The 20,038-nt window shown below is 58.0% G+C and overlaps 4 protein-coding genes across 11 annotated transcripts in view; 1 reads left to right on the top strand and 3 right to left on the bottom strand.

The window, feature by feature from the left end:
- PDE4DIP (phosphodiesterase 4D interacting protein) overlaps positions 1-708 on the top strand; it is a 34,573-nt gene extending 33,865 nt beyond the window's left edge. For all 3 annotated transcript variants that reach the window (XM_069862417.1, XM_069862418.1, XM_069862419.1), the window contains one exon: positions 144-708. In XM_069862417.1, coding sequence (XP_069718518.1) covers positions 144-176 — 33 coding nt within the window. In that variant the 3' untranslated portion in view covers positions 177-708. The remainder of the gene's footprint in view (positions 1-143) is intronic.
- A 118-nt stretch (positions 709-826) lies between these two features.
- PRKAB2 (protein kinase AMP-activated non-catalytic subunit beta 2) lies at positions 827-8,368 on the bottom strand. Of its 2 annotated transcripts, none has more exons than XM_069862425.1 (8): positions 8,348-8,368; positions 6,005-6,180; positions 5,616-5,782; positions 4,636-4,729; positions 3,953-4,073; positions 2,563-2,696; positions 2,202-2,270; positions 827-1,739 (listed from the first exon to the last, which is right to left on the bottom strand). In XM_069862425.1, the coding sequence occupies exons 2-8, from the start codon at positions 6,164-6,166 to the stop codon at positions 1,662-1,664; spliced, it is 825 nt and encodes a 274-aa protein (XP_069718526.1). In that variant the 5' UTR covers positions 6,167-6,180; positions 8,348-8,368; the 3' UTR covers positions 827-1,661. The 2 variants fall into 2 exon arrangements, with proteins under 2 accessions (XP_069718526.1, XP_069718527.1); XM_069862426.1 differs by having other exon boundaries at positions 3,959-4,073.
- Positions 8,369-9,430: 1,062 nt separating this feature from the next.
- Positions 9,431-19,973, bottom strand: LOC138723430 (flavin-containing monooxygenase 5-like). Of its 5 annotated transcripts, none has more exons than XM_069862420.1 (10): positions 19,742-19,973; positions 18,816-18,937; positions 18,255-18,424; positions 17,898-18,086; positions 17,653-17,815; positions 17,275-17,417; positions 16,698-16,897; positions 15,977-16,326; positions 15,560-15,632; positions 9,431-9,873 (listed from the first exon to the last, which is right to left on the bottom strand). In XM_069862420.1, the coding sequence occupies exons 2-10, from the start codon at positions 18,931-18,933 to the stop codon at positions 9,516-9,518; spliced, it is 1,764 nt and encodes a 587-aa protein (XP_069718521.1). In that variant the 5' UTR covers positions 18,934-18,937; positions 19,742-19,973; the 3' UTR covers positions 9,431-9,515. The 5 variants fall into 5 exon arrangements, with proteins under 5 accessions (XP_069718521.1, XP_069718523.1, XP_069718524.1 ...); XM_069862421.1 differs by lacking the exon at positions 9,431-9,873 and adding an exon at positions 14,578-15,342 and having other exon boundaries at positions 19,742-19,969; XM_069862422.1 differs by lacking the exon at positions 18,816-18,937 and having other exon boundaries at positions 9,455-9,873; positions 19,742-19,971.
- LOC138723433 (flavin-containing monooxygenase 5-like) lies at positions 10,848-13,921 on the bottom strand. The gene is made up of 5 exons (XM_069862427.1): positions 13,713-13,921; positions 12,399-12,585; positions 12,152-12,316; positions 11,244-11,386; positions 10,848-11,051 (listed from the first exon to the last, which is right to left on the bottom strand). The coding sequence occupies exons 1-5, from the start codon at positions 13,845-13,847 to the stop codon at positions 10,848-10,850; spliced, it is 834 nt and encodes a 277-aa protein (XP_069718528.1). The 5' UTR covers positions 13,848-13,921.
- Positions 19,974-20,038: the final 65 nt, after the last annotated feature.

Here is a 20,038-nt window from a genome sequence, read left to right as displayed (position 1 = left end):
GCCCTGCCGTGGAGAGCCTTGATGCCCTGTGGGTGGGCATGGGACAGGTACTGAAGGGCACAACATTGGGGCATGACAGGGACCCATTTCCTTGGCCTGCCCTGGCAGCGTCCCCCTCACTGCCACACGTGCTCTCTCACCAGGTGAAGGCCCAGCAGGCTCTGCCCATTGCGTGAACCCCAGACAGGGCAGGGAGTGATGGCCCCGGCTGCGGAACAGTCCACTGGCTGCTAAGCCATGCCGTGCTGTGCCACACCAGAGGGCTGGAGCAGACCCTGCCCCTACTACTGCCAAGAGCTGGGGTGGGTAAGGGCCTGGGGTGCCCAGTGCTGCAGTTAGTGGGTTTGGGCTTCCATGGTGGCTGTGTGCCCTCTGCCAACCTTTGCTTGGCACTGCAGCAGCAGCTGCTGGCTTGGGCTTTGCCTGCCCCCTGCTTCAGCACTCACTCCCCTCTGCTGATGGTGCTTAGAGTGGGGCATCAGCCCTCCACTCTGCGCGCCTCTCGCCACAGGACTCCGTCTCATTTGTAATCCCGCTGCATACCTGTCCTCGATCATGGATTTATGTATGTATATAGATAAAGGTATCAGAGCTGCATTTTAGGGGGCTCCCCAGGCATGTTGGAGCCCCAGTGCAGGAGGAAGATGTAAGAAATGCCATGTTCTGTTCAGCGGCTGAAGAGCCCCCAATAAAGGTTTCCTCTGGGTTGTGGTGCTTCTGGCTCCCTCTCCCCAGGTGCTGGCCCAACGTCAGCTCTGCACCCCCAGGTACTCCCTTCCCTCCCCTTGCTGCTCCAGAGTCCCCACCAACACCAAGCCAGCAGCAGTGAGAACAATACATACTGTAATAAATAGAGAAAACCCTGTCACAGGGCACTACTCTGGCAGCAGGCAGTGCAGCCAGGGTCCTGGGGGGCCTGCCCTGCTCTGCTCCCCCCAGGCCCCTCCAGTGTGGGCATGTGCAGGTGCCCCCTGGGCTGTGGAGGGCAGCCCTGCCCTACAGAAGCGAGTCCGTGTGGGAATGAGGCAGGCATTCAGTCCTTGTCAGTGCTGTCCCGGCAGCAGGTAAGCGTGGCAGCGTCCAGCCCTGCCCTCCTCCCGCTGGCTCGACGCTGAACCCGGCAGAGGGCTGGGGCTGTGGCCAGAGCACAGAGCCCTCCTTGAAGCTGGGGATCACAAGCTCGGGGGCAGCCCTATACTCAGGACTGTGGGCAGGATGGCGTGTCCCAGAGCCCCTCGTGATCAAGGTGGCCTTGGAGGCTCATCACCTGGACAGCACAACAACCTTCGCAATGAAGGACATGTTCCTGGGGGCAGCGCCAGGGCTGCCTGGGGGCCCATGCGGGCTGGAGAAGACGGGTCATGTGCAGCCCTTCCCTTGTCAGGCACAAGGAAAAGCTATTCCAGGGAGCAGCAAACATCGTGGCCCTGTGGGCTCACAGAAGCCAAGGGGAGCTGTAGGTGGGTGAAACCAAGGGTTAAATCAAACCACACCAGCAGGATGGGATGGTGCCACAGGCCCCAGCGGCCCTGGGCTCATCGCTGAGGCCTGTGTCCTTGCCAGGTTCGAGGCTGGAGTTCACACACAGTCCTGCAGCCCAGCGTGTGCAGGCAAAGCGGCATTTTGTGTCCTTTGGGAGGGCTGGCAAGGCCCTCGCTGTTTCAGATGGGCTTGTATAGCAGTGTGGTGACGTACTTCTTCTTGTAGCGGTGTGTGGCACTGAGCACCATCACGCCATCCTGCGAAAGACACAGCATCAGCAGGAGAGCTCAGCACAGCCTGGCTGCTCAGACCCAGCAGCATGGCACCCTGAGGCAGCCAGCGGGAGGAGGAGGGCTCTGGGGGCTCAGTGAGCAGCCCCAGCCCGTTCTTGCTGCACAGAGCCTTACAGCCTGTGGGACACATCCAACAACCACAGCAGGGAGCCAGGGCAGAGCGAGGGAAGGGTCTGGTACACAACAGGGGAGCCCAGGGCTGCTCAGTGCCATCACACCGTGGGGACACAGCTACAGAGAAGTGAGGGCTGTAAGGAGACCACAGCCTACCTCCCTGCACGTGCCACACCTCACCAGGAAGCCACGCTGTCCTTGTGTGGGTCCTCCCAGCCCTGCAGTGCTCTCTCTACCCCATAGCTGTCCAGGTTCTGGGAGCCGCTGCAGCTCCCCTCCCTCACACAGTGGCCCGGCAGGACCTGCCCTTACCTTGATGGAGAGTGCGTAGAGGTGGTTGAGCATGACGTGGTTGGGTTCGGGCAGCAGCGCTGGGTCGCACTAGGAGAAGAGGAGTGTCACAGGGAATGGCAGAGCCCTAATCCCCAGCCCAGCCATCACAGGGAACTGCTGCCTCAGGCAGCCTCTGGCTGCTCTGAGCAGGAACAGAGCCCAGCTCAGCACAAGGCAGAGCAAGGGGCCAAACCCTCAGGGTTAATGGGAAAACTGATGCTTTTCCCAAGAAACTGCAAGGCCAGGACACCAGCCGAGGGATAACAGGCTCCCTGCAGACATGACTACCCTTCCAGCCCCACGGTGGCTTTCTATGTGCAGGCAGCATGCTGGTACCCACCGAGATATTGGTGTCCTTGTTCAGGATGACCTGGAGGAGGTGAGGTGGGAGGATAGGTGGGGATTTGAATCGCTCCTCAGGCCGGTACACATACATCTCTTGGCCATAAGGACCAGGTGGCGAGCTTGATAAGTCTAAAGAGAAGAGACGGGAGGAGACATGAAATGGCTGAAGTAGGACTGGCAAGCACAGAGGAGCTCCCAAGACACTAAGAAGGAAGAATCCAGCAGGGTCTTTCAGGCACAAACAACTTCCACGAGCCATGGCTGTGTATCAACTCAGCCTTTTCACAGCAAAACAAGTAGCCAGACAAGCCCTGGGCATTTCCAAGTAGGGCTGTAAGCCGGTACATGCACTGATACAACACAAGCACCCTGCCTCAAGACCCCTGTGCACGGCACTCGGCACAGCTGGGTCAGTCTCCCACACTTGCCCCAGAGCCATGGGCAAGAGCTCTTGCCCCAAGAGCCTCTTCGCAGCAGGGGGATGGGCACAGGCACAGCAAGCAGCACACTCGCACACCCTTGGAGCCACAGAACTGCCTGATGAAGAGGTCCCAGAAAGGGCAGACACAAAGTCCAGACAGCAGCTGCTCAGCCCGTGTGAGGGACTACGGGAGCTTGTGGTCACTGGGAGCTGGACTCACCATACCTCCCAACCACATCTGACCTGATCGTTTTGGAACAGCCAGAGCCCAGACAGGCTTCATCTCCCTCAAGCTGTTGCTGCCTGCTTGATTCCTCACAACGGAGTATCTCCTACCAAGGGTGGGCGAAAAGGTGGAGCTGAGCTCTACCTGGAGCCCTGTCTGAGGCAGGGTTTGTACCAGGGACAGCAGGCTGCACTCAGAGCACCCTGGACCAAAACATGGCTGAGCTATCTGCCAGCACTGCACACTGAGCCAGCATAGCTGGTGTCTGTGTGGTAACCTAACCTGCTGCTGTAACACAAGCAGAGAGGGAAGTTTCCGATGCACCAGCACTACTACAAATTACCTTGGCATGAAAATCAAGAGCAGCTGCTGAAAATAACCTGGAACCTGCTCTCGCCTAGCTTGTACCCCAGATCGGATGACTTACTCACAGTTGAGCAGACAGAAAAGGGTGATGTTGCTGGCATTCCCCAGTCTGCAACGGCTGTCTCAGCCGCGCACAGGTACTGACCCTGCTCTGGGACTGTGCTAGCACAGAACAAGTTACACCAGCACAGCCCTCCATGGAGAGAAGACCTCACCTGTGGGCTGCTGAGGACATGTTGATAAACACTGCTTGGCTGGGGTGCAGGCCCACACCTCTGCTCAGGGGTGTGTGCTTGCCCCCAGAGCAGTGAGATTTAGAGGAGAAGAGGTGGGAAACAGCACATGCAAAGCTGTAATGCCACAAAAACTCACCCCGACCTGAGGTTTCTGAGCTCTCCAGCGAATCCACCTTCAAAGCATCAAACACCTCAAAGTCGGACTTCTTGACGTGAATCAGGTTGTTAATTGTCCCCATTTGGCTGGTGACCACAGGCTGGAGAGAACAGAGGTAAAAGTCTTTCCATGTCCACCTCCAATTGAAGCACAGGCAATGCTTCCCAGATCCTCTCAGCCCAAGCTGTCCCTGCTGTGCCATTACCTCAGAACATAAGTGGTCAGCATCAGCTCTGCTCTATATGCGGATCCCTGCTGTTTACCCTGGAAGGATTTCCCTTTGCTCCCAGCCTCCTACATTACCTCCTATTTTCATCTTCCATCCCACTACAAGCTGATGGGCAAGTGTCCTCTCCTTCCCATGCTGCTACCATGTGATTGAGTTTGGAGGAGAACCTGCAAGTGAGTGCTGACCCCATGGCCTGTCTTCCTGTGTAGGCAGTTCTGAATGGGGCTTAAAGGCCTTCTGGTGTTTCCCTGCCCCATAGTTCCTTGACAACATGTACCCTGCACAACTTGTCTAAGCCCAAGAGGGATGTAGATGCTCCTTTTGTTTTGGTAGATACCCTCTGGCTCTACCGGCTCCCTCCCTACTACAGTTACACCATTTCTAGTCCCCCTGAAGCAAGCAAGATCTGCAGGGCTAAAGCTTTGAGAATTACCTCAGATGGATCATGGACCCACTGGCCATCCACAAAAAATTTGTACTGGTGCTCTCCTTCCGGGAGGTCCAGGATAGCGACAAAGTCATTGTGGCTGTGCAGAGAGAACAGACATGCAACCACATTACCCCACTGATGCTATGGATGATGCTCTTCCATGGTGTCCCAGAGAACACACTTTTTCACAAACTGCCCAGCCTCTCCACCCCACCACCTTCACGCAGAGTTAGACTTGCTCATTGTCAGTGACTGGAGGCATGGATACAACAGGGGTGAGCGATTCGAGCACCAGTGTGGCTCAAACCCCTTGGAGTCCAGATGCACGGAGTGCAGGAGGCAGTCCAGCTTGCAGACCTGCCCTGCATGCCCAGGGAAAATCAGCATGGCAGACACCCTGTGCAAGACGCACAGCAGAAGGTGCATGGGCAACACATCTGAGCCTGTGCCCACTCTGCAAGACAGGGGCAGCAAGTGTAGCAACTCTGCTAAGCCTGCAGTTGAGATAAACCAATTCCAGATTATTTGCTGGGATTACAGAGCCCTACATGCTGTTCCCACAGAAATCACAGATGTATTGCAGAACAGCACGAACATCGTTAGGGTAGGAAGACACATGGGGGACAAACAAACAACCCCCGCTATCAACAACACAAGCAGGCATGGAGTAAGGCTGCAGCCAAGGGACAAGCTGACAGCTTCCAGGGGCCTGCCTGAATACTCAGGCAGTGCTCTGCTGCCAGGACTAGGTGCTGCGTGATGTCCAACTGCCCAAGCAAGCAGCTTATCCTGCCCTGCCCCTCTGTTTCACAACTTACCACCACCACACAGCAGCACCCAGGGAAGAAATTGACTGTGTATTTGTGCTCAGACAGACCCTCTAGCTTGGGTGAACTGAGAAAAGCCAGGTGAGCAAACTGAGCAGTGATTGGCAGAGGCGGGAAAACACAATGGAGGATAGAGTGACCTGAGGGACTGGCTACCTCTTGATGAGTGGGATCTTGGTGCTCCAGTTATTGAAAGATCCTGAGATGAAGACCTCTTTGCCTCCATCAGCCCAGCGGATGACAGTGGGACGAGCCTGTTGGGACGGTTTCACTGACTCTTCCAGATCTGGCTGCCATGACACAAACTCCTTGTCCCCAGGAATCTGAGCAAAGAAAACCAGAGCCTGACTGAGACACAGACAACCAGGACAACATTCCTTCCCCCTAGACTCTACCAGCCCACCTGCACATCTCAGTTCCTCCAGCCTCCCGGCTCTCCACAGACCCCTCATGTGGTTGGGAGCCCAGTCCAGCACATTCAGTGAGCTGAGGCCCCAGCCAGGGCCCCAGAGCACAGGACAGGGAAGGCAGTGGCCAGCCCCTACCTTGGAGTCATGGGAGCTGAAAACACTGGGGTCGTCGGTGCTGCCCACCATGATCTTGTGCGGGTGCTCCTTGGCGGGGTGCGGGACACCAGAGCCATCCGAGCGGTGGGACTTGGAGCCATGACGTTCACCAGACACACGCTCGCTGGTGGTGTTCCCCATGACAGCTCAGCAGCCTGCAAGGGAGGGAGGACACAGTGTGTCTGTGCCCACCACCTCTGGTAGCAAGGAGAGGAGCAAAGGCGCCGTTTGCAGTGCCCTCTGCCAGGGAAGACTGACAGCACTCCTTAAAAAGGCCTAGAGTTCATTCCCACTGCCAAGTTTAGGAGCTGAAGGGGAATTCAACAAATAAGACAGCCTGACCTAATTATAGCTGTATCCTTACAAACCATCACCCTAGTTAAGCTAGTAATCGTTATACTCCAGACCAGCACTAGTTACGCTGTGTCCCACACAAGCCCTCAGCAGCTGGCACTTGACAGGAAAAATAAAGCCGACCTTTACTGACAAATCAATTACTTGGCATTAACAGAGGCTCTTTCACAGTCCCACAATCAGGCTCTACAGACAGATCTCCTACACCCAGCAAGAAAACACCCGTAGAGTGAAAGTAGCAGCTGTTCTGCAGCTCCCAACAAGTCTCCAAGAGCTTTCAGGCAGAAGAGCAGAGACTTGTGCCTGACAAAGGTGACAGGGAGCATTTAAAGTGTCCAAGTGGAATTGTCCAACCTGGAGCTTGGCCAAGGTGTGGGGCTAATGTAGTGGTGTTTGCAAAAAGCTCAGCTCTCCATAGCATTCACTTATGATTCACCAGGCAAGCTACCTCATCAGCTGTGGCACAAGCGCAGTGAGGAGGTCTGCTTGTTGTGACCCTACCCAGGAGCACCACCCCAAGTGCTCCGGTGTTTGCCTGACCAGCCAGAGGCACATGACAAGGGAAGAACATTCCCAGCCACATCAGTGCCACTCTGCAGCTGGAGATGGGCTGTCATCCCTGATCTCACACAGCTCAGAGAAGGCAAAGCAGAAGAACTGGCCACAAAGTGCCAAGCTATGAACAACTACACACCCTTTAGGACAAACAACAAAGCCACTGCAAGCTACTTGGGGCTTGTCAGGCCTTACCCAGCTTCCAGCAGCTGAGATGGATCAGGGTTTTTGCCCACATCCCAGGCTTATTTTGCAGCTTTCAGCTTACTGCACCAATCAAGGGCTCTGCAGGACAAGGCAAGAGGACAGCCAGCCTTGCTTCACGTACTTAACTGTGACATCTGGGGATTTGTTTGGCAGATCAAGTTATGCAAAGGGTGCCAGGCAAAGCCGCCAGCCAAAGCCAGGCCTTAGAATATTACAGAGCAATTACTACAGTATTTCTTAAATCCTGAGGGCTAAGAGGCAGCTCCAGAATGCAGCTAACACATACGGCCACCCCCACCCAGTGAGCGCACCTGAAGATCCGGGTCAGATGAGCTGCACTGCTTCTTTGGACATCTTCTCCCTCTGCCCTGGAGTGGGCTCAGCTGGCTCCTCACAAAACCTGCCCCCGTCCCACCAGACCTGCTGCTGAGGAGCTTCTACCCTAGTATCTCCACTGAAGCCCCCTTACTTCTTACCTACAGGGAGAAGGCAGGAAGGGCCAAGACAGACCTGAGAGATATGTGCTGATGTTGACAGATGTGAAAGGTATCCATCCTTTCTCTCCTCTACAAAGATCCCAGTCTCTCTGACTGCCCCTTACAGGTCACGCTCTCTCAGCGCCTCCTGAGGTTTCTCCCCAGCAGTGGTTTCTTTATGGCACATTACACAGAATCATACAATGCCAGGTTGGATGGGAACCACCTGGAAGGTTCCCTTCAGGGATCATCTCGTCCAACTTTTTTGGGTGGTATACGGATTAAATGAGATGGCCCAGCACCCTGTCAAGCTGAGCCTTAGAAGCGTCCAGCGCAGAGGAATCCACCACTGCCCCGGGGAGACTACTCCAACGTTTAACTGTTCTCATGGCAAAAAATTGTCTTCTGCAATCCAATCGTAGTTTCCCCGGGAGCAACTTGGTCCCTCGAGCCCCGGCCGCCACGGCCTCCCGCCCGGCGCTGCCCAGCGGACCCTGACACGAGCCGCGGCGCCCGCCGGCGGGGAAGGGCCGGAGCTCGGCTCGAGGCGGCGGGACGAGCCCCGGGCTCTCGCCAGGCGGGCGCGGCCGGGACGGGGGCTCCGCCAGGCGGCGGCAGGGCTGTCACAGCCACTCCCGACAGGTCACCGCGAGGCGGCGGCGGCTGCCAGTCCCGCTGACCCCGCTCCCCGCGGTCCCCCGGCCCCGCTGCCCCCCGGCCCCCGCCCCACCTGGCCACCGCCGCCGCCGCGCTCTCCGCCGCCGCGCAAAATGGCGACACGCTCCGCCGCCGTCCCCGCGGGGCGCTCCGCCCCGCCCCCGCGCGCGGACCCGGTGCCGGGCGGCCGCCATGCTTCTTGAGGGCAGCCTCGCCCCTCGCGGCTAAGGGTGGCCGGCCTGGCGCGCGCGCGCTGAGTGGTAACGCGGCTTCACCCCCGCCGCGGCCGCGGGGAGGCCGTCTTGGTTGAGGGCAGAGCTAAGGGCGATGGCAGCCGGGCCGTGGAGCTGTGGGGGGCGAGCAGCCGGGCCGTGGGGCTGTGGGGGGCGAGCAGCCGGGCCGTGGAGCTGTGGAGGGCGAGCAGCCGGGCCGTGGGGCTGTGGGGGGCGAGCAGCCGGGCCGTGGGGCTGTGGGGGGCGAGCAGCCGGGCCGTGGGGCTGTGGGGGGCGAGCAGCCGGGCCGTGGGGCTGTGGGGGGCGAGCAGCCGGGCCGTGGGGCTGTGGGGGGCGAGCAGCCGGGCCGTGGGGCTGTGGGGGGCGAGCAGCCGGGCTGTGGGGCTGTGGGAGGTGAGCAGCCGAGCTGTGGGGGGCGAGCAGCCGGGCCGTGGGGCTGTGGGGGGCAGGCAGCCGGGCCGTGGGGCTGTGGGGGGCAGGCAGCCGGGCTGTGGGGCTGTGGGGGGCAAGCACATGGGCTGTGGGGCAAGCTGTGGGGTGTGAGCAGCCAGAGTGGTTCCCGTGGGCTGGCCAGGCCCCGGGTGGGCAGGACAGACACAGGCAGAGCCCACGCAGTGTGGTCCCAGGTCCTCTTGGCATAGGAACAAACTTTATTGCCCTTTTCCCACAGTCCCCTGGCCAGGGAAGTTCCTCATCTCCCTGCCACCCCTGCAGTGCCCTAGCCCATGGGTAGACCTTGCAGATCTGTCAGGCTGGGATTTAGGGAAAGAGGACTGATTAATTTAGGGAAGAGGAGGGCTGCTCAGAGCAGCCCTCAGTGAGGCCTCGTATAACCCTGGCACAGCAGGAAGGTGGGATAGAACAGGCTGTGCCTTCAAGGAATCAACTCCCTCGGCACCTTCTGGTGTGGCGGCAGACATAGCATGCGACTACAGAAGCACCCAAGCCCAAGGGAAGGGTGGAAGGAAGAAGGTTGCTAGGAGGACCCAGTTCCTCTTTCATTGTAGCTTAAGGAGAGAGTGAGACGTAGGCAAGGGTGGTCAAAATCAAACTGATGCTGAAGAAGATCTTGAGGATGCGGGCCAGGATGCTGGAGCGGGAAGAACCGTCCTCGACTCTGCTTTGCAGGGGCCGGAGGACGCGCTGCCGCTGGGTGAGGATGGCCTTCCGGGCACCTGCCCACTTGCCCGGGCCCTGCAGGCGGTACTGGTACGGTGTACAGGCCCCGAAGAACACCTCCAGTGCCAGCCTGGGGTCCGTGAGGAAGAGGTTGAGCAGATTGGGTTTGACCCCAATCTGGCTTGCAAGCTCATCCATGTAGGGGATGAAATCCACCTGGATGGTGTGCCGCTGGCTCTTCACGTACCTGTGGGCAGGGAGGGCAGGCAGGCTAGAAGCGCAAGTCACAGGGGTAATTGTTGCAGGGGTGATACCTATACGGAGTTCTTACCGTGCAGCCATTTTCTTCTTGGTTTGTGTGATATCAGCCAGCATGCTGGCCATTGACGGCAGTTTCTGCAGCCCTGAGGAAGAGGAGGCTGTGGCTGGAGGGAAGGCTATGTTCCTGCCATGGTCAAGCTGACTCTGCAGCCTAGCATACAAAAGGCTTTGGGGACTGCCACCATAGCAGGAGCAAAAGGGGAAGCACAGGCAAAGAAAGCAACAGCAGGAAAAGAGAGGAAGAGGGTGGTTTGCAGGCAATGGTACCTGTTAGTGCCCTCCCCCCACCCCCACAAGAAATGAGCACAAGGCTCATCAAAATGTAGCACTGTTTTTAGTTTCTATGAATAAGCAAAAGGAGTACAACAAAGGAGAATAGCAGGAGGCAGTGTGCAAGGTGATGCTACTAGTTGAATGTATTGGCCTTGCTGTGACCAAGGGAGCCTGACTGCATCCCCCGACCTTGCCTCACTTACCCTTGAAGACACGGGTGGCCCAGCGACACTGGAGCTCAGATATGGGCATGATGGGACCTAGAGGCTGGATGAGGCCGATGAAAGCCAGTGTTGGCTTCTCCATGTGAGGGGGGAATACGAATTTGTAGAGCGGAATCTGGTTCTCCACCACCTTCACGTAGCCCTCGAGGAAGGGGAATGAGAAACTGTATCCTGTGGCAAGGACCACGGCATCAATGTCTTCCCTGGTGTCATCATCAAAGATGACAGACGTCTCTGTGAATTTCTGGATGTTTGGCTTCACCAGCACCCTGCCCGAAATGATGCGGTTGGGCAGGTCATCGTTGACGGTTGGATGCTGCTCAAAGACCCTGGAAGGCACAGACAGACCTTATGCAGAGCCTGGGCAGTGCTGGGGCAGGTCACTGCGGTGCTGCTGGGGTGCTCACCTGTGCTTGGGCTGGAGGCCATACAGTGGGTGGTTGAAGCGGGCATTCAGCTTTCTCTCAATTAAGTAGCTGCTGGTGGTTTTAGGCAGCAGATTATACAAAATTTGAAAGAAGCGGTTGATGTAGGTGTAGTCAAAGGGGTACCCAGTGTCTGCCACCCGGTGCATCACCCAGGTCCCATGCCTGGCGCTGAGAAAGACCTGGCAGGAACGAGAGGAGAAGTATGGGATGCTGGGACCACAACTGCCACCCTCACTGAGAGGGGACAGGGTGATGGTGGTCAGCTGTGGTGCTGGAGGGAGGGAAGCCCAGAGGTGATGGCACAGGGTTGCTTCGTGCCCTCTGGGGTCTGAATAATAAGCATCCCAGCCCTGGCAGCTCTCCCAGCACACCTGCTTGGCCGTGTGGCTCAGCTCCACTGCGATGTCAGTGCCTGAATTCCCCATGCCGACCACAACCACGCGCTTTCCTGAAAAGAGCTGTGGGCTTTTGTAGTCTCGGCTGTGCATGTACCAGCCCTCAAAATTTTCCAGCCCTGGAAGAGAGACATAAACCATACTGGGTATGGATGTGGAGCACAGGGTTGCTGTCCCTCTGCTCAGACTAGTAGTGTGTTCTGTGAACAGACTGGCACCAGCGTGCCCAACAGGAGCAATGCAGCTTTGGGATGGTATCCAGAAACACAGTGACATCTCCAGTTTGGGAGATGCTAAGTGTGGCCCTAAGCATCCTACTCTGACTTTGGGGCTGTCTGGGAGCAGGACTTGGACTGGGGACCTCTGTGCTCCCATAATAAAATCCTCCTGCAGTTCCTGCTTGATGCCAGGCATCAGAGGCAGAAGAGCAGCCAGGGTATGTCCCATCCTGCCAGACCCTGGTGGTGGTATGCTCTGGCATGTTCCCCATCCAAAGAGGGTCTCCACAGCTGAAAGCCCTCTAGACATTTTTGTCTGGCACCCAGAGGAGAAATCAACCATGAACACTGATCTCTCAAGCTTTGCTGGAGAGCAAGAGAGGAACTGGAGAGCCCAGCGACTGCATGGCCAGCAGCTCAGGGAGCCTGTCTGTGGTGGGAGAGGTGCCATAAGGGCACTTCGGTGGAGCACTGACGGCACAGCAAGAGCCACCAAGGACAGGCCACCAAGATGGGTGGGATAGAAATATGCCCATGCAATTCCACCTCGTGCCTTAACATATGGAGGCATTTTTGGCAGCAGCCAGAATGGGATGGGGGCTGAGCAGGTGTGGAGGGTGCTCCCAGGGGTGTAGAAGAGCAGGCAAGCAGCCCATGGTGCAGTACCTGGGAAGGTGCTCAGTGGGAGGTGAGCCTCAGTGTGATGCCCAGTGCACACCAGCACAGCATCGAAGACGGCCGTCTCCTGCTTCCCATCACTCTCCGTCACCACTTCCCACTGGCCTGTGGTGGCGAAGTCAGGGCACTTGGCCATGCGGCACACGCTGGTCTGGGAGCAAGGGGAGAGGGCGTCAGGCACCCTGTGTCCCTCAGCCCCTCCACTGCCATCCCCCAGACTACCCGTCTCTCATCCTGAAGCGGATGTGGCGGAGCAGGTTGAAGCGCTGGGCGTACATGCGGAAGTACTCCATGATCTTGGAGTTGTGCATGTAGTTGGGGAAGTCCTCAGGGACGGGGAAGTCGCTGAAGCTCATAATCTCTTTGGAGGCATTGATGATGAGGGAAGGGTAGATGCTGGCACGGCCCTCTTCAGGGTTCTCCTGTGGGAGCAGGGCACGGCTCAGTGCTGGCACAGGGACCTCAGGACTGCCTGCCTGCCCTGCCGTGCCTGTGGGGATCCAGGATTAAGCCACAGGTGGGTGTAGCCTCCATCCCCAAACCCAGCACTCTCTTGCAGCCATGAGCATTCACCCTGCAAAACAGGGAAGGGTAAGGTGTGGTTTGGTGTGGGCCATGCAAGGTAGACAGCGGGTTGTGGGGTCTTGTGTTTCAGTTGCCCAATGCCCACCCCTAGCTGCGATGAGGCAATACGTTTCCAAAGCTGCCTATGGTGCCATTGCCCTGGTTGCCACATTAGGTCTCGCTGGCTGCTGAGCCAGCTCTGGTGCTTCCAGCTGAGTGGCCGCTCCTGCTCACAGGGTCTCTACCCTGGCAGCCAGGTGTTGCTGCCCTGGCTCTGCTCCGCCAACCCCAGTTCAGACCCACCACAGGCAGAACCAGCAGAGCCACCCCAGACTCCACGATGACGTGGTGCATGTGTGTCCCACACACTCTCCCAACCACATATCAGGGCATGATGAGAAACCTTGTCTTATTCTCAGTGAGTTCCAGGGGAAAATTCAGCAGCCTTGTTACATGGGGGCAGAAATGAACTCCCGGCTTCCCCCGAGACAGGGAGAGAGAGCCAAGGCCCAGAGGAAGCAGTGCTCAGTGCTTCTGCGTGGATGAGAGGCATAGAAACAGGGAAAGGAGCAACTAGGACTCTCAGGGAGGAGCCAGGCAGGACAGGGACCAGGATGGGTAGGAAAGGGCTGGAGAGGAATGTGAGCAAAGCAGCAGAGGAAGGGATAGATGAGACCGAGGAGGAAAGGCAGAGAAGAAGCAAGGCTGAACTGAAGGAGTGAGTCCTGGGGTAAGGTCCTTGGAGAGGGTCTTTCCTGCTGCTGGTGGGAAGGAAGGAGATGGGACCCATGTGGCCAGCACACCAGCTGGCACCATAAGTACCTCCTTTTGCTGCAGCAGTTTTTCTTCCCTGTGGTTTTCCTTGGAAACCCACCTGCTGCACACATGCAAAGCAGGGAAGTGGTGCTTCGTTAGCTGCCAAAGACTGATCTCAATCCCGTCCATGCTGCTGTCATGGGGCAGGCTGGCATGGCACGGGGCTTACCTCGAAGCGCCAGAGCCCGCCAATATCACTGCTCTTCTCGAAGCAGGTGGGTAGCAACCCTTCATCCAGGCAGCATTTCAGGGCGCACAGGCCAGAGACACCAGCTCCGATGATGGCTACTCGCCGGGCAAGCATGTCTGCAGTGCGGGGTAGCAGCGATGCTGGGGACGAAACACGTGTGGAGAGTGCGGAGCCTGACGTGTCACATCCGGGGGGATGCGCCGTACTGCTCAGCTGGGGCTGGATGTGCCTGTGCTTCCCACGGGCGACTGAGGCCAGCTCCGGTGACACAAGGTGTGTTTCTTGCAGACTTGAGCTACGTGATCACCGGCTGCCCTGCCACACCTCCTGCCCACGCCCGCCCTCCGCATGGGACTCTTAAGTGCTTAATGTAAGTGCTTAGGTTCTGTAAGTGCTCAATGATGCTGATGCTGCTCCGCAACTTCTGGGTGCAGGGGCTGAGATGTGGCCATACTCCAGATTTCATCAGATTGTGACATGAAAAGCAAAACTGAGGGACGCTCAGGGCACTGGGGGCTCGCAGCCATGCCAGCCTCAGTGTATTGTGGCCAGGACCCCCTGTCACCACTCAGGTCCCCAGCCCACCCCGCTGTCCTCCAGAGGGGCTGCATGCAGGTGACAAGGGTGGCACTGAGCCGTGCCACTGTGACAGCTCTGGCAGTGCACACTTGTGGCCAGGTGAGTTTGCTGTAGATACAGGCACGTGCATGCGTGTGTGTTCATGCAGCCCATGCTGCCGTGGAGCTGGAGCTGTGCTGCCAGCACAAGGCTGACCCAAACCCTATACACGTTCCCCCGGCATGCCGAGGGACAGGGTGGTGTCAGTAACAGACAGACACTTGGCTCTGTTTAACACACTTTTATCCAGTTAGAAAGTCTGTTGTTTCTTTGCTGCTTTGCTCTTGTGTAAGTGTAGCCAGTGACAGCTCAGCCGGGTTATAGGATGCATTCCTGCTAGGTTGAAAGTGCTGGCTGAGAGAGCTGGATTTTACCTTGCGTGTGAGCTGGTTTCCTTGTCCATCTCCAGTTGTGGCTTTCCAGGAGATGGTGCAGGGCAGGCACTAAGGTGTTGTTTTAGCAGCCAGGGAGCTTTATGTATCTCAAGCTTGCACTGTGGCTGCAGTGGGGCTGTGCCGGGCAGGATGAGGGCTTCTGTCAGCACTGGTGTGCACAGGCTGCCATGAGATAGGGGGTGGCCAGCCAGCCCCACTGGTACACCACGAAGTCTCCCTTCCATGTGGGCAGCGCAACAGGAGCAGGCACCTACAAGTAAGCAAAAATGACAGCAAGGATGGCCACAGCCCCAACCAGCTTGAAGACAAGGGGCATGGCAGGGTCCATGGGGCACTCCTCCACATGCCGCGTCTGCAAGGGCTTGATGATGCGCTGCCGCTGGCTGAGGATGGCCTCCCGGGCACCTGCCCACTTGCCCGGCCCCTGCAGGCGGTACTGGTACGGTGTGCAGGGCCCGAAGAACACCTCCAGTGCCAGCCTGGGGTCGGTGAGGAGGAGTCTGAGCAGGTTGGGCTTCACCCCAATCTGGCTTGCAAGCTCATCCATGTAGGGGATGAAATCCACCTGGATGGTGTGCCGTTGGCTCTTCACGTACCTGTGGGCAGAGAGGGCAAGCAGGCACTGATGGCAGAGCTGGCAGATGCCCCACACACTGGCAAAGCAGTAGTGGATGAACCACCATTGGGAAGGATTAGTAGGGTCAAGGTAGTGTGGCAAAGTGCATCCCTGCCAAGTCTTGGCATGGCCAAATCAGGTGCCCATGAACAGCCATGCCCAAACTGTCCCTCTCCCCATTCCTGGCGGGGTCTTACCTCTTTGCCATTGCTTCTTTCTTCTGCTTGATGTCAGCCTCCATGTCCTGCCGTGGGGGCAGCTTGTTCAGCCCTAGGGAGAATGAGCCACAGCTACGGGGTGCTGCACTTCGCTGGCAACAGTGGTCATTGTGGTGCAGCCCTTGCCTGCGTGCCCCTGCCAGCACCACTGCGGTTGGAGGTTTGGCACCCGAGGCATGTCCAAGCTCCTTGGGATAGGAAGGAGCAGCTTGTGGGGCTCAGGGTACAGATATCCTTCTGCTGCTCAGGCAAAAGCCTGGCTCGCTATGACGGCTGCAAGGTGGCTGTGCCATCACCTGCAGCCAGGATGGCACAGCCAGCTGCTGCTTCCTAAATGCGGCTGGGCTTGCTGTGCATGCTCAGCCTGAAGCCACAGAGAAGGTTTGCCTCACTTACCCTTGAAGACACGAGTGGCCCAACGGCACTGGAGCTCAGATATGGGCATGATGGCACCTAGGGGCTGTATGAGGCCAATGAAAGCCAGAGTCGGTTTCTCCATGTGAGGGGGGAACATGAATTTGTAGAGCGGAATCTGGTTTTCCACCACCTTCACATAACCCGCGAGGAAGGGGAATGAGAAACTGTATCCTGTGGCGAAGACCACAACATCGATATCTTCCCTGGTGCCATCATCAAAGATGGCAGATGTCTCCGTGAACTTCTGGATGTTTGGCTTCACCAGCACTCTGCCCGAAATGATGCGGTTGGGCAGGTCATCGTTGATGGTTGGGTGCTGGTCAAAGACCCTGAAAGGCACAAGGAACAATCAGAGTTCCGTGGTGCGGAGTCTTTCCTCCACGTCCTGCTTTGGCCACTGCTCCCTGCTCCAAGGATGCTCATTCCCAGGGATGCTCAGCCCCAAGGATGCTCATGACCAATGGGCCTGGTTCCCCAGGGATGCTTGGCAGCTGCTGCTGTGGTGTCACCAAGAGTTCCCAGAAGGGACAGTGATCGCTCCCTCAAGCATTGCCTGGGCATCCCACAGTTATTAAATAGCTTTCCAGGGCTGGTGCCTCAGCCCTAGCCCAGGCACAGGCCTCGTGGAAATGGCCAAATGGAACTGGACATAGCAGAAACCAGGGGGGCCCTACTTGGCAGGAGGAGTGTTTGCTGGCACCTGTGCTTTGGCTTCAGGCCGTAGTGCGAATGGTCAAACCTCGCAGTTAGCCGCTTCTCCATGTAGTTGTTCGTCATGGACAGGCTCAGCAGGTCCTTCAGGAATGTATTCATGCGAGTGGTTAAGACAGTATCGATGGGGTAACCCTCATCTCCGACACGGTTGAGGACCCATGCGCCTCGGCGGGTGCTAAGGAAGACCTATGTGAGGAAGGAAGCATTGCCTCCTGAAGTCTGTGACAGTCCTGGAGAGCATGTCCTTGCCCTGGGATCACTCCTCTTCATGCTGCCCTCCGGGCAAAGACCCAGAAGGCAAAGGGAGCCAGGGGTGGGCAACTGGCAGGGGCAGGTAGGGAAGAGCACCAGAGGCAGCCCCAGCCCAGCTCTTGGGGATGGAAACTGGTGTGTCTGTGTGGGATCGAGTCACAGCTGCAGCTGACAACTGGGAGTGCCGAATGCAGCGATTGCTGGAAGGGAGTGGCAGCTGTGCCAGCACCTTGGTCCTGGTGTCCTCATGGAGCTGGCAGTGTCCAACGGGGAGCTGCCCTGTGCCCCAGGACCCTGCTCCCACCACTCGCCTGCTTGGCTGTTTGGCTGATCTCCACGGCCAGGTCTGACCCTGAATTCCCAATCCCAATGACAACAACCCTCTTGTCTGTGAAATCCCGGGCATCCTTGTAGTCTCGGCTGTGGAGGTAGCGGCCCTTGAAGTTCTCAATGCCTGTGGGTGGGAAAAGGGATGCTTGGCTTCCTGGTGCTGGGCTGGAGGGTCACCTCCTCAAAAACTGAAGTGGGGACCCTCTATGACTCTGCCATACCCCTCTTTGGGAGTGTGGAAGCACTCCCCGAGTCAGAACAAGGCAGAGAAACGCTGAGGTTGGAGCAGCAGGGACAAGAGAGGTTCATGTGGTCAAGCTTTCTGGGGTTTCTCCTTGCACCAGCCCATGGTGCAGTACCTGGGAAGGTGCTCAGTGGGAGGTGAGCCTCAGTGTGATGCCCAGTGCACACCAGCACAGCATCGAAGACGGCCGTCTCCTGCTTCCCATCACTCTCCGTCACCACTTCCCACTGGCCCGTGGTGGTGAAGTCGGGGCACTTGGCCATGCGGCGCACGCTGGTCTGGGAGCAAGGGGAGAGGGCGTCAGGCACCCTATCTCTCTCGGCCCCTCCACTGCCATCCCCCAGACTACCCGTCTCTCACCCTGAAGCGGATGTGGCGGAGCAGGTTGAAGCGCTGGGCGTACATGCGGAAGTACTCCATGATCTTGGAGTTGTGCATGTAGTTGGGGAAGTCCTCAGGGACGGGGAAGTCGCTGAAGCACATCATCTCCTTGGAGGTGTTGATGATTACAGAACGGTATATGCTAGCTCGGCCCTCTTCAGGGTGCTCCTGTGGGAGCGAGGAACGGCTCAGTGCTGGATCAGGGGCAGCGATGGGGAGGGATGGCTGGAGCTGATGTGGTCGCCCTTTGTGTGGAGCCACTGCCCTCAGCCTCCCTCAAGGACCCCATCACAGCCATGCTGCCCCCCAGTATGATGTGCAGATTGCAGGTATTACCTCAAACCTCCAGAGCCCTCCGATGTCTCCGGTCCTCTCGAAGCAGATGGGCTCCAGCCCCTCTTGCAGGCAGGCTTTGATGGCACACAGCCCGCTGCTGCCCCCTCCAATGATGGCCACCCTCTTTGCCATGCTGCCCTCCACTGCTGGGTCTCTGCCTGGGGACAGTGCTGGAGAGTGGGACTGAGAGGTGAGGGGGGCAGCCATACAAAATTTTGTCCCTGTGCTCCAAAGAGTTGCTAAGCTGAGAGGCAGCTTCCGCTCCACCAAGTGATCTGGCCATTGCTGGGGTTTTGCACTGCCGTGACATTGTCTCTGGAGGCCACAGGGAGAAATGCTACCAAGCGCCAGGGAGTCTTGAAATCTCCCTGCCCGTGCCCAGTCCTGGCAATGAAGGAAATTCAGCATGCCGTGCCCTGCCTTGAGTACCACTGGCTCCCTCCTGCATCTGCAGTGGTCTCTTTGCCTGCCCTTGGCCCAGCTCGTTCCCTGGGGAGATGCCCGTTGCACTACCCAGTGCCTGCTCTGTGCCCGCAGCCCATGGGGAGAGCCTTAACCAACCTGCAGCTGCAGGAGCAGGCCGGGAGCTGCGCGAAGGTCTCTGCTGGGCTGCCCTGAGCCATGACGCCAGACAGCAGCCTAACTCCAGCAGGGCCTCCTCTTCCGTCACGCCTCCCATCGGGCTGGGGAGAGGAAGCCAGTGCCTGGCTGGCTCCCAGCCACCTCGCTGGCTTTGCTGGGAGCAGCTCTCTCTGCAGCCTTGGATGGTAGGGTAAGGGCCATCCCAGGCACCTTGCTAGGACCCATCATCTGAGTAGACTGGGGACAGGGGGTTGCAGGAGAGGCAGGGACACAGGCGGTTGCTGTGGCATGCACGCTGGTTAGACAAATGCTGTCCTCAACTTTTACCTCTGGGATTATGAGGATCAGCCTAACCCTGTTTATGCTGGTACCTGGGGTACAGGCGGCTCCAGCTGCTCTGGTGGCACCAAGCACCGTGTTGCCCACGTCCCCTGTGCCCCTGGGCTGGGCATGTTGGCATAGTGTCCCCATAGCTGTGGCTTGCTCCTGGGTCATCGGAGTCCTGGGGTCAGCAGGACCCCGGTGAGAAGAGCAGTGGGGGCTGGCTAGGAAAAGGGTCTCCCAGGCAGCAGGAGGCACAGACCAGGCGGTTCAGGAGTGCACTGCTGGCTCCCAGCATGCTTGCAGCCAGACAGACCCTAAGAGCTGCAGGGGAAATTTGCTCTCTCTCGTGTCCAGGGAGCCTTGCCCTGGAGTTGAGCAAGACAAAGGGCTGTGGAGAGGCCAGGCTCTGCAGATGAAATGGTTTTAACCTTCTAAAACTCCTAGTATGTTTGCAGCAAGCGCAATAAAGCTTTCTATCCCTCGCTGTTAGCAAAGGCTGATCTATGCCTGGGGCAGAGGCACCAAGCTGCCAACCCACACTCTGTGCCTGCCCGTAGAAAAGCATCGAAAGTATCTCTTACCGGGCGTGAGATCAGCACAGGGATGGCAAGGAGGCAGCAATAGCAGTGCTACCCTCCCTGCTCCACTCTCAGCTGGATTTTGGCTCTTTTGGAAGCTCTGCAGGGCCTGCCCAAGGACAACAGGGACAGGAGGCTTCTCCCAGCTCTTGACCCCACCGCTGTGCTATGAAACCTCTGTGCAGGTTGCCTTTGAACCTTCCCTTCTCCCTTGGTGGCCACAAGAGGCTGTGCAGCCCTGGACTTTGCCCCTGCTGTGCTCCGGCCCAGCCAAACTGTGCTGCCAGGCACAGGGGAGGG

This window comes from Phaenicophaeus curvirostris, chromosome 8 (assembly GCF_032191515.1).
Source record: "Phaenicophaeus curvirostris isolate KB17595 chromosome 8, BPBGC_Pcur_1.0, whole genome shotgun sequence".
NCBI classification, from domain to species: Eukaryota; Metazoa; Chordata; class Aves; order Cuculiformes; family Cuculidae; genus Phaenicophaeus; species Phaenicophaeus curvirostris.
Note: the sequence above shows the minus strand (reverse complement) of the source record. Positions and strands in the feature narration are given on the sequence as shown.